The 18,159-nt window shown below is 50.3% G+C and overlaps 1 protein-coding gene across 3 annotated transcripts in view; it reads right to left on the reverse strand.

Moving 5' to 3' along the window:
* CCDC18 (coiled-coil domain containing 18) overlaps positions 1 to 18,159 on the reverse strand; it is a 1,483,839-nt gene that overhangs the window by 895,555 nt on the left and 570,125 nt on the right. For 2 of the 3 annotated variants that reach the window (XM_086953919.1, XM_086953918.1), the window contains one exon: positions 14,770 to 14,880. The exons of the other annotated variant lie outside the window; for it this stretch is intronic. In XM_086953919.1, the coding sequence (XP_086810045.1) occupies positions 14,770 to 14,880 (111 nt within the window). The remainder of the gene's footprint in view (positions 1 to 14,769; positions 14,881 to 18,159) is intronic. 3 annotated transcript variants of the gene reach the window in all.

Raw genomic sequence — 18,159 nt, forward strand, 5'->3', positions numbered from 1 at the left:
TTTCTCGTCTTCCGGACATCAGGATAAAGTGGCCCGCTTTTACATTTTCGCCCCTCCCCTAACAACCAACCCGCCCCGAACTCCCAGAACTCCCCCCCCCTACCATCCCCCCCCTTGCCTGCGCCTATGTCTGGATTACTAGATAACATATGTTCTGGTGTTTGCAAGGAGGAATGTACCATTCGCTAAGAGTGTATACCCAGTGTGCTAGTGGGATCTTCCATATCGGTGTCTGTATGTCCTCCCTCTTCCCCTCCAGAACCATCACGGAGCGCCTGCACTAGTGACTCCCACTCTGTCGCTCTCTCTAACGCCTTTTCGTCTGCTGCGCGTCTAGTCAGTTGGTATCGCAGGGTGCTTTCGCTCGCCGCCCACTTTAGGCATTCATTGTACCACCGCTTATACGTGGGCCCTCTTTTGGATTTCCAATTCCTAGTGATTTCCCTCTTCGCTAGTAACAACCCCATGTCTATAAACTTACTGGTCATCTTATTCTTGGGCGTGTGAGGAAACCAGTGCAGTACCCCTACCGCTTTGGTGTATTGTAATTCCCTATCCGTAGCATTATTCAGTGCCTCCCCGATCTCCCGCCAGTAGTCCCTCAAATGGGGGCAATCCCACAGCATGTGTCCCAGATCTGCCTCCATTGTATTGCATCTAGGGCAAGCCGCTTGCTCAACTCCAAAGTATTTCTTTAGTTTCCCTGGGGTGAGGTACGCCCTATGTAGGATGTAAAAGTGTATCAGTTGAAATCTGGCGTTTCTCGTGCTCTTCCTTGCCCGCCGCAGCAATTGTTCCCAGGTAGTGTCGGGGATCTCCATCTGGAGATCCAGTTCCCATTTAGCTTTCAGGACGGTGAGTGGCTGCAGGGTTTCTCGCAGCATCCGGGAATATAGGCAGGTCACAGCCTTATAAGTGCCGGCTGCCATCATCGTATATTGACAGGCCATAGAAGTGGCAGGCTCCTGCAACCCCTCCCCCCAGTGTTCCTGCATGGCTCTGGTTACAGCAGCGTGCATCAAATAGTCCCCTCTAGGCAAGTCGAATCGTTCCTGCAGGGCCTGGAACTGGAGGAGCACCCCGTCCTCATAGAGGTCACCCATTTATTTATTTATTTATTTATTTATGCAATTTTATATAGCGCGGACTTTACCCGAAGGTGTCAGAGCGCTTCACATAAGGACCAATAATGATATACAGGAACAAAATACAAATGCAAACAATAAGTTACATGGATCAAAAGTGACACTAGTGAGCAACCAAAATACATGAGGTAGCAATCGGTGCATTACAGGAGAAAAAAGTGAAATGGGTGCAGGTTACAAAGATGTACAAAATACAAGTCGAAGAATAATACTGCAATAAAAGGCAGACACTCCATCACAAGAACAAACGTTACGTAGGCAATGGAGGCACTTGTGCAAGTATCTAAAACAAACAAAATGTGTGAGGTAGCAAACAGTGTGTTATAAAACAAAAGTGACGTGTGCAAGTTCCAAAAGGGTACCATACACAGGTATTGGGATATTACTAAACATTTAAACACACTGGGGAGGAAGACCATACTCCTGGCCAAAAGACTTTCCAGTAATGGGAGGTCTTCCTTCAAACGAAGGCAAGGATGCGAGTTAGACTTGGAGGTGTCTTTGGAGGAGGAGAACTTTAAGGTCCCGTTTGAAGGCCTGAGAGGAGGAGGTAGTCCGGAGCTGGGGCGGTAGAGAGTTCCAGATTCTCACTGCGTTGCCTGAAAAGGATTGGGCCATCGATCTTTCCTTCTTGTAAGTGGGGGGGTTCAAGCAGAAGATTTTCCGCATTCCGAGATGGTCTAGAGCCTCCAGAGAGTTTCAGTTTATTCGACAGGTAGCGAGGAGAGGAGGAGTGCAAGGCTTTGTGGGTGATACAGGCAGTTTTGTAGATAGCTCTAGCCTCGATGCGAAGCCAACGCAGGGAGGATAGCAGCGGTGTGATGTGGTCGCTTCTTTTAGCCCCATAGATGAAACGGGCTACTGAGTGTAGGACCGATTTCAGGGGGGATAGGTGGGATTTGGGGAGGCCAGTAAGAAAATTGCAGTAGTCCAGTCTGGAGAGGACCAGTGATTGCACCAGTGTTTTAAGGTCATGCTCAGGAAAAAAGCGACAAATTCCCCAAAGAAGTCGCAGTTGGTATCGTGCAGACTTTGCAATGGAATTGATGTGAGGGATTAGATTGAGATTCTTGTCGTGTAAGACACCAAGGGACTTTGCGCTTTCAACAATGATATGTTTATTGCTAAGTAGATTTGTCTGATCCATCCAAGATTGAACCGGGGAGGGGCAAGTGAGGAGGAGAGGAGGAGGAATTCAGTTTTGGAGGGATTCAGAATCAGTTGGTGACTTGACATCCAGTTTTGAATGGAGTCGAGAGTTGATCTAAGGAAAGTGAGATCGTGGGTGGAGGCAACTTTGAGGTAGATTTGAGTGTCATCTGCGTAGAGGTGATAGTTGATCCCAGATTTACTTAGGAGATTTCCCAGGGGTTCTAGGTAGAGGTTGAACAAAGTAGGTGCAAGTATAGAGCCTTGAGGAACCCCTTGACCTACCGCCAGAGGAGATGAAAGGCTGTTCGCTATTTTGATCATTTGGGATCTATCTGAGAGGAAGGAAGCAAACCATTTAAGCACATTACCCTCCATGCCCATTCTCTGTTGCAGAATGTTGAGGTGAGTGTCGTGGTTGACAGTGTCAAAGGCTGCAGAGAGGTCAAGGAGAATAAGGAGACAGGACCCCCCCCCCCCCCCCCCCCCCCCCGAGTCGAGTATCCTCAGCGCGTCATCAATCACTTGCAATAGGGCTGTTTCAGTGCTGCAGTTTTGGATGAAGCCGGACTGACATTTGTCAAGGAGATCATTGTCCCTGATATAACGAGAGAGTTGTTTCGCTACACATCTTTCTGTGATCTTCGCAAGAAAGGGAAGGTTAGTGATGGGGCGGTAGTTATTGAGGTCATTCGCATCAGCAGAGGGTTTTTTAAGCAGAGGGGTGACCTGCCCTGTTTTGAAGGAGACAGGAAGGGAGCCTTGGCAGAGGGAGAGGTTGACCAGAGTGGTCCAATAGGACAGTGAATGGGAATAGAAGTTGATAGCAATGGCACTAGGGATGGGGTCAAGAGAGTGGTTGGAGGGCTTTGTTTCGAGGATGCATTTGAGGAGGGCATCTTCAGAGATGAGGTCAAAGTTCTGCCAAACGGCTAAGGATTTGCGCTCCTCAGGAGGGATAGGGTGAGCTACCTGAGCCACAAGGGATTTCACTTTTTCGTCAAAGAATAGAGCAAAGTCCGTTGCTTTCTTGGTAGAGTCCTCCAGCTTGGAGGTTGGGGGAGAGTGGTTGGGAATCTTGATGAGATCGAATAGTTTTTTGGGTCTATTTTTGGCAGAGTCAAGGAGGGTTCTGAAGTGTGACGCTTTCCCAAGGAAGATGTTCTTATGGTATTTGGATCTTGCAGAGCGAAGCGTGGCTAAGTTATCGGTGGAGGGCGCTTGCCTCCATTGTTTATCCAGGTATCTTAGCTGCTTCCTTTCTTCATAGAGCGATTTGTTGTACCATGGTGCTGAAGGAGTGGACCTAACCTTTTTGCTTTGGAGAGAAGCGACCTTATTGATTTCGACTGCAAGGACTATGAGGCATTGGGAGGTGAGTACGTCAACATCAAGGTTCGGTTCTAGCTTTGGAAGTGATAACAAGGATGATTCACAGAAGGAGCCAATGCCAATATTTTTAACATCACAGAACCAAGAGGTAGCCCTCTTAGGTTGGCCAAGAGTTATAGAGTGTGAAAGGTGAAGAGAGAATGGGATGAGGAGGTGGTCAGACCAGTCAACATGAATAGGGGTGGTGATAGAAAGCCTGTCTGCTTTGGAGATAACAAGGTCCAGGATTGAGCCCTTAGAGTGTGTTGACTGTGTGCAGTGTTGTATAAGATCGTTTGCAGAGAGGAAGGTGGCAAGTGAGCTCGCAGAGGAGTCTTGCGGTGAGCCCCAATGGAGATTGAAGTCCCCCATAAAGGTCTGATTGTCACTTTCCGAGTATTGGTCACTGATGAAGTCAGTGAGTTCTTCCAAAAACGAAGGGTCGCTACCCGGTGGACGGTAAATGACATGGAATCTGATGGGTGAGCGATGGTGCAATTGGAGCTCAAGAGAAAGGCCTTCGAAAGTGCGGAAAGAGCTGAAAGGAAGAGCCTTCAGTTGAAGGGAGTTTCTAAAGATGACTGCAACACCACCCCCAACGACGTCGGTTCTGTCTTTCTTGAGTATAGAATAGCCTGTGGGTAGTAGGAGATGAAAGATAGAGTGTGAGGTGTTGTTGAATCAGGTCTCAGTGAGGAAGAGCATGTCAACCGTGTGAAGGGTGATGGTATCGGAGATTTGAAGTTTATGTCTTACTGCTGATCTGCAATTGTGGAGCAGACAGCGCAGCTCTGTCAAGACTGTTCTGGTGATAGGGGTACTTGGGCTCTGCAGGGTGATTGGGATGTTGTATTTATACAGGGGTGCTCAGGAGGGTTTAGGTGGAAACTTTGTTCTGACAGAGGAGATGGTCGGAATAGAGTAGACAATAGGGTAATCGGGAGGTGCAAGTTGAATAAGGGTGGCATTCGATGGCTTGTGTGAGATAACCAATTTTGCCGATGAGGGGTTGGGCTTAGTTACAGTGGGGTGAGGGGGCGAGGTGCAACTCGTGGGATGGTGCGGGTTATCCACAGGAATGGGGGTGAATGGAAAGGAGGGAAACTTGGAGCTTAAAAGTGAGATGGCACTTACAAGCTGGGAAATCAAGGTGATCAGGGAGTCTAGCCTATTTTCCAGGGAGAATAGGGTAAAGCACGGGTTGTTGGGTGGTTGTAGGGAGACAGGAGGGGGAGGCATTGGAGGGGGAGGGCAGGGAGGGGTTGCGTTGGAGGAGGGAAGTAGGGGTGTAGGGTTCAAAAGTGGGGAAAGGTGGAGGTTGAGAGTTGGAGTAGGGTTCAAAAGTGGGGAAAGGTGGAGGTTGAGAGTAGGAGTAGGTGCGTCGGAGGCGGAGGGGGAGTTATCTATGTTGGAGTTGCAGGAATGAAAGGAATTAAGGACAGATTTAGGAGAAGATCGGTACGGATCCGGGCGGTATGGTAGAAGGAGAGGGGAGGATTGAGTGGAGTTATGGGAATGTGGGAGGTTAGGGAGGAAAAGAGGGGAGGTGGTCAAAGGGGTCCTCTCATCGATAGGAGGTGGCTGTAGGGGACGGGCATCTGGCCTAGAGAGGGGGGTTGGGAGAAAGGGAAATTGAGGAAGGGGAGTGAAGTGGAGAGGAATACCAAGGGGGGAAGGGGGTAGCACAGCATAGCTGGAGGAGAGGGTGGGAGGAGAGAGATGCAATGGGTAAGAGGGGAAATCGGGGCGAAAACCGTGGGGAGGAGGGGGAAGAGGAGAGGGGGGGATGAAGGAATAAGCTGAGCGTAGGGAGGGTTAGCCTGGGTAGAGGGTTGGAGAAGACGTGGACTCACAAGGGGGGTGACGGGTAGGAATATGGGTGTGGTGAGGAGATTGGGGAATCGTGAAAGTGTAGCTTGGGCAAGGAGCGTATTAGTTAAAGGTAAGGGTGAAGTGAAGACTGAGGGGGCAAACTGTGATGGGGGAGGAATAGGAGGGGGGTGGAGGGAAGGGGGCCTGCCTGTGATTCTCGAGGGTGCATCCTAATGGTGTGTAGGGGAGTCAGGGGAGGAGAGAGTGAGTAGTGGGTGTAGCTAGGTGAGGAGTTGGGAGAAAACCCAGTCACAGAGGAGGGGAGTAGGGAGGGGAAGAGGTGGTCAAAGAGCGAGAGACGGGAGTCTTTGCCTTGTATCATGATAGTACCGTTGTTATAGAGAGAGATAGTGAGGTGGCCATTGAAACGCGCTGAGGGGGAAATTTTTAGTTGTTTGCCATGAGGGATGGAGGAGGAGGTGACGTTAAGGGAATGATAAAAGCTTGTGGACCAAGAGGGGGTGTCGCGAGTGAAGAAGATGAAGTCGTTATTGAGCCTCCCAAGATGACCATTGTAAAATTGATCAACAAAAAGGGAATCAGGGAAACATTCAATAGTGTTATGTTTCAGTCGTTTTGCTGAGGCATTAGTCAGGCCGGGAGGATAAATGATTTTATAGCAGTTAATTCCAGCCTTAACTCGAGTGGTGGCCATGTTGGGAAAATGGGCTGGAAGAGGGTGGGGGGGAAATGAGACAGGTATTACTAGGAAGGCTGAGGAGATGATAGGTAAGAGGGCAAGAAGGAGGCACATAATCCAGATGTTGGGTGAAGAATCAGAAGAAGAAGTCCGAACTAATGTGTCGTCCAGGAAGTGGGGTTGGTAATTGTTGGGCCCTGCATCCAAGTATGGCCTAGCGTCCTAAATGCCTCGGAGACTCCCAGGCCACCTCAGCAGGGGGGCACAGATGACCTGAATGCATAGTCCATAATGTCCAGGCTGCTGGCAACGTAGCGTGAGTCATAATGTAATCAAACAAAACTGTCTACACTGATGAAATTGTCCTAAGAGAAGTAGCTGGAAGGCTTAAGTGGAGCAGCTGGCATTTACGTGCTGCGCAGCTGAAAAAGGCCTAAACGGTGCAACTGGCACTAATTGCTGCGCAGTTGTAAAAGGCCTAAACGGTGCAGCTGGCACTACTTGCTGCACAGCTGAAGGAGAGGCACTAGCATCCTCCTGATGGTCATGCTGCTTCCTTCACGGCCATCCTGACTGTTCGTGCGGTGCGTCAAGGTAGGATAGATGAACCCAGTTATACAGGGTTGCTTGAGCCAGGGACTACGCAAAGCAGCCACATGCTTTACTCTGCCACTAGCCCAATGGATTGCAGCTATTTGATACAGAGCTCAGGCCCCGGTCGTAGCCACCACTCACAGGCTATTCGCTTAAATCAGTGCCCAGGATCATTGAGCAATGCCTGAACTGGGCGTTGGCGCTGATTTGCATTGGCACAGAGCCTCATTGGCATAGGTCTCCAATGTTGATCACTGTGGTGCCTGGGTTACAGTCCCAAGCATGACCGAGCATGATAGTTTGTATTACAGTGTCCCAAATTACGCCATCTTGAGGTCAGGTGGTATGGGCTGGTTGTTTTAGTTCAGGCAGGCTGCAGGCAACATTTTATCAGGCCGCATAAAAGAGTCTAAATGAGGATGGGCTTAGAGAGTGGTAAGATTGCTGCACTGGAGCGCAGAGGGCAGGATCGGAAAAAATGGGGCTGTGCTTTTTCGCGGCAACGCCATTTTGGGGTCAGGCGCCATGAGATCAGGACATCCCTCTCAACACATAAAAGGTCAGGGACTCAAAGGTAGGAGCCGCTTGTCCATGTGATGCAATGGGCTCTGTGGGAGCTCAGTGGGAGCCAACGGGCCTCACAGGCATCGCGCTCTGCACATGATTGGGGACTCTGGACATGATTGGGGTAACCACTGACCCCGATGTTGATGGGCGCCGCTCTCTCAGGGTACTACTCGCGGGCAGAGGGGCACCTCACCTCTTGTGCACTCGTCTCGCTTCTCGCGGCAGCCTCTGCGGGGTCCGACGGGTCTCACAGGCACCAGCGCCGTACGGGGCAGATCGTTCCGACAGCCGTCGCTTTAGTTGCAGGCATCGGCACTGGGCGCCGCCATCTTGTGTAAGGCTAGGGGTGCCCGGCCAGGAATCGTCAGGACAATGGGCGTACAGGCCACAAAGGTGGCCAGAGCTGTACAGGCAGAGATGGGGGCCACAGTTTACACGCTCCAACCCCTCTCCACAGGACTGGTCCACCTCACAGTCCGCTCTGTCAATTTCAGGGCTCTCCCAAGGGCTATGCAGGGCTAGTCGTAGGGAGAGAGCTCACGCTGGGCCCCAAATGGCTCCCTGTCTGTCCCGGGTGCCACCATTTTAGAGTCAGGCACACGCGTCTTCCCAGCCGGGATGCTTCTGCCTCCGCCTGCCTGCTTGTGCCGCCCCCTCACCGTCAAGGTATCAGGAGGTCCTGTCCTCCCCTCCGGTATCGCCAATGTGGCCGTAGCACTCGCCGGGGGCTCAACAGTCACCGGGGGCTCACCAGTCGCCGGAACCGTCAACGTGGTCAGGCACCAGCTCTGCCGTACAGGGCCGCCATCTTGTCCTCTGCGGCGTCAGCCCAGAGCCCCGGGGGGAATCAGTGCTCTCTCGCCTCGTAGCGCCCCCGGCGCCGTCAGGAACTCAGTGCGCGGGGAGCACCTGGTAATCCGCAACAAGAAGCGGTGCCGGGATCCCAGTCAGCTGGCCAGGATCAGTTGGTTCAGGAGGCAGCCACGGAGGCGTCTCACCCCTCACACCTGCATCCTCCCAACCCTGCAGTCTCGACCAGTCCCCGCCGTGAGGAAGTGCCGCCACCATCCCCAAAGGGATCTCCGGTGCGTACATTCGCCTAGTCCCCGCTCTTCGGCGTGCTCGGTTCCATCAGAGCCTAAACGTCTGCTCCTCCATGGATAAGTCTCTAATGAGAAGTCTTCGGTGGAGGGCAATGTACGCAAGCACATGGCGCGGAGTGCCTTCGTCTCTGCCCGGTTCCAGACCCCGGTAGACCCTCGCTATCTTTTGAGTAAAGGTCTGCAACTGCGCCACCAAGTAGTAGCACTCAAAGTCAGGCACTGCCACACCTCCTTCGTCTTTTGGCCGCAAAAGGGTGTCAAGCGCTATCCTGCGTCTGCCTGTACCCCATAGGTATGCTATCACCAGTGATCTTAATCGTTGGAAGATGGAGCTCGGTATCCACACCGGTAACGTGCGGAAGCAGTATAGCAGCCTCGGAAGCGCCATCATCTTTAGCAATGACACCCGGCCCGTCATCGAGAGCGGAAGAGTGGCCCAAAAGGCCATGTTCCCCTTCAATGCATTAATGCAGCGGCTAACATTGCCGTCCAGCATGTCTGTTGCCGTATGGTATATATATATACACCTAAATAATGCAAACAGTGAGGCTCCCACTTGAGTGATTGGAGGTTGGTGGGTTGCGCCTCTCCTTTTCGCAGCGGAAATAAACAGGATTTGGCCCAGTTAACCTTTAGGCCCGACAGTCCCCCGAAAATTCTGAGGAGCCGCTTCGCCCCCTCCAATTCCTCCTCCACGTTCGCTAAAAACAGCAGAAGATCGTCCGCGTATAGCGAAATGGTTTGTGGTCTGGCTCTGTAAACGAGGCCCTTATAGTATCTCCCTGAGCGGGCCTCAGCCGCAAAGAGTTCCATTGCCAACGCAAACAGCAGGGGGGACAGCGAACATCCCTGTCTAGTTACGCGGCCCACCTGATACTGGCTCGAGATGAGAGCCCACCCGGACTCTCGCCGTGGCCGCCGTGTACAACACTTTGGTCCACCTGATATAGCCTTCAACCAACGCAAAATGTCTCATCACTATGTAGAGATATCCCCACTCCAGACTGTCAAACGCTTTCTCAATATCGATAGAGAACACGAGGGGCACCGATGCCCCCGACAACTGGTCCCCGAGTAGCCGAGTCAGCCTATGGATGTTGTTCGTAGTATTCCGTGTAGGGATAAATCCCGATTGGTCTTTATGTATCAGGCCCGTCATATGGCTCAGCAGCCTGTTAGCTAGTATTTTGCTCAGGATTTTATAATCCGTCGTCAACATGGACAGCGGGCGATATGAGGACAGGTTACTACTCTCCCTTCCAGGCTTCAACAGCGGGATCATTAAAGCCTCACACATGGATTGAGGCAGACTCCCTCTATACTTTGCCTCATTATACACCTCTTGCAATTGTGGGGCTAGGAGCTCCAGGTATTTACTATAAAACTCTATTGGTAACCCATCCAGTCCCGGGGTTTTATTCCGAGCCATCTGTTTCACCGCGCTCCCTATTTCCCCTACTGTGATGTTTCGGCCCAATTCATCCGCTTCTTCTTGTTCCAGCTGTGGCAGTTGCAGTCCTCCAAGAAAGGCATCAAGTTCGACCTCTCTGCCCTCCGATCCGCTCTCATACAATCCTTCGGAGTACGTCCGAAACCTATCTAGGATCTCCGTCTGGGTGTGATAAACAACGCCCCCTTCCTCCTCAATGGATAAGATCGGGTGGCTGCGCCTAGTCGGATTAGCAAGCCAGGCCAGCATTGTTCCCGCCTTATCGCCCTCTGCATGCGCCTTAGTCAAGTAGACCTTGTGGTCAAAACTCCTTAGTCGTTCCAATTCCACCGCCACTGCTTCCTTGGTCCTACCAACTGCTTCCTGAAGCTTGGGATGATTTGGGCGCTCACGTTCTAATTTCCGCAGCTCTCGTTCAGCTCGTTCGAAGTCATCCAACAACGTCCTACGGGCGCCCGCAGTAGCCCCTATGCAATGACCCCGGACCACTACTTTGAAGGCATCCCACTCCGTAGCCCTGGAGGACGCGGTACCACTGTTCTCGTCAAAATAGCGAGTCAGTCTCTCGCCCAAAGCTTCCCTGAATAATAAATCGTCTATAGTATCTGGTCGTAGTTGCCAGGTCGGGACTCGTGATATTTCAGTCATCCAATTCAGGGACAACAATAGGGGGTTGTGATCAGACAATGTGCGGGTCAGGTACTCCGCGTTCGCTACAGCCGGGAGTATGAGGGAAGAGCACAGAAACACATCTAACCGGACATGTAGGTCATGTATACTGGAGTGAAATGAGTAATCCCTCATTGTGGGGTGCAATGCCCTCCAAGCGTCTTCCAGATCCCATCTCTCCTGCCACTCCAATCTGCGTTTCGCTAGTCTATGCACTAGTGATGTATGCAGTGGTGGGTGAGACCTATCCAACGTGATGTCTACTACTGAATTAAAGTCCCCTCCCATGAGTATGGGGCCTGTCAAATAGCTCGCCAGCTTGCCTGAGAGCTTCGTCAGAAAGGCGGGCAAATCTACATTAGGAGCGTACACGCTACACAGTGACACGACCTGGCCTCTGAGCCTCCCCTCCATGGCTACAAATCTACCCCCCGGATCTATCATCTGTTTAGTCACCTGGAAGGAAACCCCAGCCCGGATCCATATCAAAGCGCCCCTTGCAAACGCAGAGTACGTTGTGTTGAACAGCTGTCCCCTCCATCTTCTTTGCAGCGCTATGCCCTCCTGCTTAGTAAGGTGTGTTTCTTGGAGCAGCGCTATGTGAGCCCCTCTACGGACCAAGAAAGCATGTATCTTGTGTCTGCGCACCATGGTGAGTAGTCCCTGCACATTCCAGGTCACACATTTTAAAGCTCCCGTATTAGCTATTGCCCCCTGCATTCTTGAACATGTCAATATCAATCTTCGTTCATGCGCATATACAGGCACACCTCTGGCCCCCACCCTCTCCCAACAACTAGTCCCCAAACCCCACCAACCCCACCTCGAGTCCCCCAAACTACTCTCGGTATCCGCCCCCCCAGGATAGGTCCTATCTTAACCAAAGTAGTTCCCATCCAAACTTTTATCAACTGGGTGAAACCCCCTCGATTACGCTCACTAAAGTCCGCAGTCTCCACTGCGGTGGCCTTAAGGGCCAGTGGGGCACGGCTCGATTCCGAGGGTGTTCGTTACACTGAGATATTCCCACCTCACCCGCCCCACAATCCCCCCATGAACACTCATGAGTCTCCATAGTCCTGCCTGTTAACTCTTGGCATCTATGGGCATGGCCCCTCGTGTTCAATGTGCCATCCCGCTACACAAAATCTCTTTTCTCAAGCTTCTAAAATCTCTTCCGACGTTTGTGGTGTTACAATTGGTCCTCTGCCACTACCAAGTTCCGAAAGGTCCGTCTCTGATACAGTAGCCTGTTCCTCAGAGTCTGAGCCCTTACCGGACTGACTGCGTACTGTTCCTGATAAGTCCACCACCGCTTGAAGAGCGGCCTTCCTTTCTTCCTCCGTCTGCAATGCCGTTAGTTTCCCAGTCCTGTGCCGGCGCTTCCGGAGGCGCTGCGATTTCCAAGTCGGTTGTTTCCGTTGTTCCTCCGCAGCCCTGAACCGGACTCCATCCGTCCCGGCCTTATAAGTGTCCCACCATTCCCAGGCATCCGCCGATGTGGGGAAAAAGAGAGTCTTATCATCCACCACTATTCTGAGCTTGGCTGGGAAAAGGAGTGAATACTTGATGCCCTCCATACACAACTCCCGTTTAATCGACAGGAAGCTAGCCCGGAGTTTCTGCGTCTCAAACGTGAAGTCTGGGAACAGGGTCACCTTGTTGATGCCGACCTGAAAGGGGCCTGCCTCCCTGGCTCTCTGCAACAGCCAGTCTCGGTCCTTGTAATGTAAAAGTTGGATCACCACGGGACGGGATGAAGGCCAAGGGCGCGTGGCCGGGCCAGGACTCTGTGTGCTCGTTCCAATGAAAAGAAGGGGGAGAGCCCCTCCGGTGCTACTTTAGTTCGCAGCCATTGATCAAGATAACCCACCATATCATCGCCCTCTGTTTTTTACCGGAAGGCCCACCAGGCGGACGTTGTTGCGCCTACTACGGTTTTCCGCGTCCTCCGCTTGTCCCTCTAGCGCCTGTATTCGGTCCAGAGCATCACCCAACCGCCCTTCCATAGTTTTGTGCGCCGGGGCCAGTTACTGTAAGGTTACCTCCGTGCTCTTGACCCTATCCTTAAGTTTATCATGTTCTGCTCTCAGGAGCCCCAAGCCTGTCGTCACCTGGGCAATATCCTGCTGCAGGGTGTCCTTCGTGGCAGAGATAGCTTCCAGAATGCGGTCCTGCATTTGCTGTAGGTCGGTGTGGCCCTGATCTGCTCTGTCCAACGTTTCAGAGCTAGCGGCCCCGTACCCCTTTCCCTTCGTCTTCCCCATCTCGGTTTGGTCTATGGGTAATGGGTGGGGGGGTTCCTCGTCAGGTCAGGGCCAAAGACAGATCCCGTCTTCAATAACAGCTAACGGTGCGAGCCGCCGCAGGCCTCGGTAGTCGGGCTGTTCTTCACGCTCAATTTCTTCTCCACTTAGTGGCCAGTTCTCGAGCTGCCTATCTGCGCTTCAGCACCGGCCGTTCCGGATAGTCGTCCAGGTCGGTATAAGCTGTAAATTCGGGTTGCTCTCAGGGCACAGAGCACTGCACGGACCACTCTTCTGGGTAATCAGGAGGATAATTCAGCCCTCTCCAGCCGGAACAGTGTCGTTGGGGTCTCCGCAACCCCGGTATGTTCACAAAGGCTTCAGCTTTCGTTTCTCGGGACTGCCGCCATCTTGGGTACGCCCTGAAGGAATCTTCCACTCGGCCGTCGCTGTCCCCTCAAAGCGGAGAGTAGGATGGCATGACCTACCCCTCAGTTATTGACCCTGAGCATCCTCCCCAACGATCGCTGTTGCTGCTGAGCCTTCGGAGGTGAAGATCATCGAGCCTCCTTTGTTCTCGGCATCACCGGTTCAGGTCTCGAACCGCCATCTTAGATCTAGGCATTTCATTCCGTAGACACTCTTCAAAGTCAGTGTTCACGGTGATTAACAGCAGATAACTGCCAACCCAAGGTGCCGATGCCTCAGCGATGCCTTCAGCCAGTAGATCGATCGATTGCTGTCGGAATTCGTACAATTTAACAGGATTTTATCCGGGATCGGGCGCCGAGCTCCGGGCTCATGCTGCCGACCTCCTCGGCATCCAAGCCACGCCCCCTCACTAACTCAACCATACAGTCACATAGGCACCCATTCACTCACAAACAGAGCCACTCACATATCCGGTCATACTGACACTTACTCATGCATTCATACACCCTTACAGCCACTCACACACCCACTCAATCACCCATACAGAATCTCACACAGCCACCCAATCACCTATGCAGGTACTTACACACCGACAAACTTAACCATGCAGCCACTCACACTGCCACTCACTCACCAATACAGCTACTCACACACCCACTCACTTACCCGTACAGCCATTGACAATCACTCACCCATGCAACCGCTCACACACCCACAGAACCACTTATATACCCATTCACACATTCATACAACCACTCACAGACCCACTCACTCACCATTACAGCTACTCAAACAGACATTCACTCTCCAATATCGCCACTCACACCCGCTCATTTATCTATACACACACTCAAACACCCACTCACTCACCCATACAGCCACTCACACCCACACAATCGCCAATATAGCCACTCACTCACCCATACAGCTACTCACATATCCATACAGCCATTCACAAACCTACACACACACCAATACAACCACTCAGATACCCACTCACACACTGATACAGTCACACAGCCATTCAAATGAGAGTACAGTCAAAATAGTAATATAACTTATGCTGTACCTTAGTATATATCTTTAAGTAAATTTACGAAACCAACTTACGGAATGATATCATGAGTGATGCCATTCCATTTGAGATGTCATCAGTGATGTTACTGACCATGTCACTAGTGATGTAATATATGAGCTCATAAGCAGTGCATTGCAGGGATGTAATTTATAGTTGGCTCAGGTAACTATAACTGATGAATTTCACTGATCATGCTATGTTTGGCAGCAAACCCATCCTAAAGCTGTTTTTGCAATACACCTGCAATTCAACAGGGCAATGCTTCAAGAGGCATCGAGAGCTGTTGGATTATTAGCACCTGAAAGGAACATCAAGGCGTCTCTACATCCCTCTTCCAAATCAATGTTCCTTGCATGCAAAGTTTTAGATGTTTAGATCCTAGATACAGGAGGTAGATCTATGCACTTTTATTAGCATCGATAAACCTGGTTTGCTAGAAGGAAAACATATTACCAAAAGCTCATCTTCTAATTCGGCGTTCCTTTCAGAAAGAGATGAACATAAACTAGTCTTTGCATCCAATTGAGTTTCAAGAGCTGAAATCTGTGACCGTTTCTTCCCCAGCTAAAAAAAAAATAAGAATATTGATTGGAATAAATATGAAAACGTCAAGTCATGCATTTTTACAAAAGTAGATAAAGATAATTTGATGAGAATTCTAGTAATTTTAATATTCAGGCATTCAATTACTTCCCCAGCTAAAAAAAAGAATATTATTTGGAATGTATATGAAAACATCAAGTGATGCATTTTAGCAAAAGTAGGTAAAGTTAATGCAATGAGAATTCTAGTAATCTTAGTAGTCAGGAATTCAATTACTATAAACTCAGGGGAATTCTCACGTACGAGCAGGAATCGAAACTACTTCTCTGAGATGATTGTAACTGAAAAAAACAGAGGCCACAGCACATATTACTGTTGATATGCACATGTTCTCCTATGCCCCTACCTCACTTAGCCACAGTGACAATAGGCAACAATCATACCCTGTGGACTTAAAATGGATGATTGATAGTGTTGGGAACAGGAGAAGTCTAGGGATGAGAACTCCCAGAGTGGTTTCCTTTTACTCGTACATTAACCGCCATCCAATTCCTAATGTATTAAAACTCACTGTCATGCAGAAACAAACAAAAACCCTCAGAAAATTGCATAATTCCACGCCAAGCTTCAAGCGTACATATATTGGAATAGCATGGCAAACTGTGCTTTATGTCTGGATGAAGAAGCTTACCAAGTAAAATAAAAATAGTAGAAGCCCCTGCTAAGGCAATGAGGTGATAGCCCAATAATTTACAAAATTATTAAGGGACATATGTACACTAAATCACAAGGCGGAGCAGAAAGCGGCCCATATGATTTGTTTTCAAATGTTAAAAAAAGTATATGAATTTGAGTCTGTCGAGAAATGGCACTCCTGCAATGGGCCAAATACCAGAAAAATACATTTAAATAGAGCGATGTTATTGATTCTTGTTTACTATGGGGGAGAGGCCTGCTATGCAACCTCAGTATTCCAAAGGGAGAAGGAAATATCCTCCAATCTCAAAAGAAAGAAAACCACGATCTAAGATGCTTTAAGATCACCGACACTCCTGCCAAACCCTTATGTTAGATTGGATGTTGATACATGTGTACAGAGTGCAGCTGTAATCTATCAATGGTTTCCAATCTCCTCTGAAAAAGTAAGTCAGGGATGTTGGGCCGCCTCATGAGATGGGGCTTTGAGAAACCAGAAAGATTGGAGTATCATATTTATGTAACACAGATAATAGGGGGGGGGGGGGCTGGTCATGTCCAACTTGGTTATCCTGAGCCTGCAACTAATGTAAAGAGAACGGAAATGTGGGAAGTTATGCTTTATACCAAGATGTAAAGGGGTAATTCCCATAATTGGTTTGCAAAACTATTGCTCCATAGTGATTATAGTAGGTGGTTTGTGCTAATGAAAAGAACATAATTGTCTGGCAAACCTTTCATTTGGCTAGGATTCAGATAGACCTGTATTTCCCTACGGAGTCAATGTACCCACAAATTAACTCTACCTGGGGCGGATTCATTTAGATGCACCACTTTCAAAGCATCATTAATTTTTAATTTCAAAAACCTTTATTGCTGGTAAATACTGTCGAACCCGGCATAGTGCCTACAACCCTGCTCGGGCCGGCAGTGTGATGAAATAGCAAGCATAGCCGTAAACAAGTACACAGCAAGTCGCCTACAACCACTTCGGGCCGCCTGCGTCAAATGTAACATTGCAGCAAGGATTGATTGAGATGTGGAAAAGCCCAAAGTCATAAGTGATTGAGAACCATCTAGTGGCAACATTTGCTGGTTAGGTTGAGAGTCTGAGGCTCCAGGCTGACAACTAGTGTGTGGTATCAGTAAGTGTGGATATTGCCCCTTTGGGCCAGCCAACGGCAGGCAACCCATAATGGTTCCAAACTTCCGCTTTGCCCAGTAGGCTAAATGTACATGCATGCCGGGGAGGACTCTACCATGGCAGCTATAATAGAAAAAGGAGAACAACAATAGGAAAGCAACAATAACCGTACAGGTCATGACATGCCAGGTGGTGTTTGGGTGTCGCAGACAACGCAGGGGGAGCGAGGGGGACCGACGACAGTGGGGAGATTAGCTAGCAATCCCATTACAGCCGGGCTATCATCAAGCTGGGGTTCAAGCATCGTTCAGTCGCATGGGAAGAGTTGCAAGGCTCTGAGCTTCGGGGGGCTAAAGCAAGTGAATTCAATGCGCATGAGATAAGAGAGCAAAGGTTGCCAGACGCGCTGAAATTTCTTTTCAGTATTCACTATATTGTGTGAGAGCTTCCCCATGGCCAGTGCATGCCACACACGAACAAACCACTGAGCTATGGATGGGGCCCGAGATCTGCTTCCATGCGCAAGCTATGAGTTGGCGCGCTGCCAAAAGTAGATGGCTTATGAGAGAACAACAATAGGAAAGTAACAATAACCGTATAGGTCATGACATGCCAGGTGGTGTTTGGGCGTCGCAGACAACGCAGGGGGAGCGAGGGGGAGCGACGACAGTGGGGAGATTAGCTAGCAATCCCATTACAGCCGGGCTATCATCAAGCTGGGGTTCAAGCATCGTTCAGTCGCATGGGAAGAGTTGCAAGGCTCTGAGCTTCGGGGGGCTAAAGCAAGTGAATTCAATGCGCATGAGATAAGAGAGCAAAGGTTGCCAGACGCGCTGAAATTTCTTTTCAGTATTCACTATATTGTGTGAGAGCTTCCCCATGGCCAGTTCATGCCACACACGAACAAACCACTGAGCTATGGATGGGGCCCGAGATCTGCTTCCATGCGCAAGCTATGAGTTGGCGCGCTGCCAAAAGTAGATGGCTTATGAGAGCCCAATCCGCCCCAGTCATTGCCACTAGATTGGGGGGATGGATGCCCAGGATCACCACATGTTGCAATGGGGGGGATCGGGTAGCCCACCACCCCTTTGAAGTGGCTCAGAACTTCCTTCCAGAAGGTAGCTATCACGCGACAGGACCACCAGATGGGATAGAGTGCCTTCCGCCGCCCCACATCTCCAGCATATGTTGGAGACGGAATGATACATGGTGGCCAGTTGGTAGGGCATATACTACCATTGGAGCATCAGCTGGTAGGCGGTTTCAAGCGAGGCAAGGCTGCGGTAGGTTTTAGGGATATCTTGCCACCGCTTTTCCAACTGTTTGGGAGTGAGTCGTTCCGGAGTAGCTGCCTGCCATGCAGTCTGATAAGTATGGGGGCGCGGTGGGGTTGACTGTTGTAACACACAGTATATCTTGGATATGAGGCCTTTGGAGTCCTCAAAGGCTCTTACGAA

The sequence above is a fragment of the Lissotriton vulgaris genome, chromosome 1_1, assembly GCF_964263255.1.
Source record: "Lissotriton vulgaris chromosome 1_1, aLisVul1.2, whole genome shotgun sequence".
NCBI classification, from domain to species: Eukaryota; Metazoa; Chordata; class Amphibia; order Caudata; family Salamandridae; genus Lissotriton; species Lissotriton vulgaris.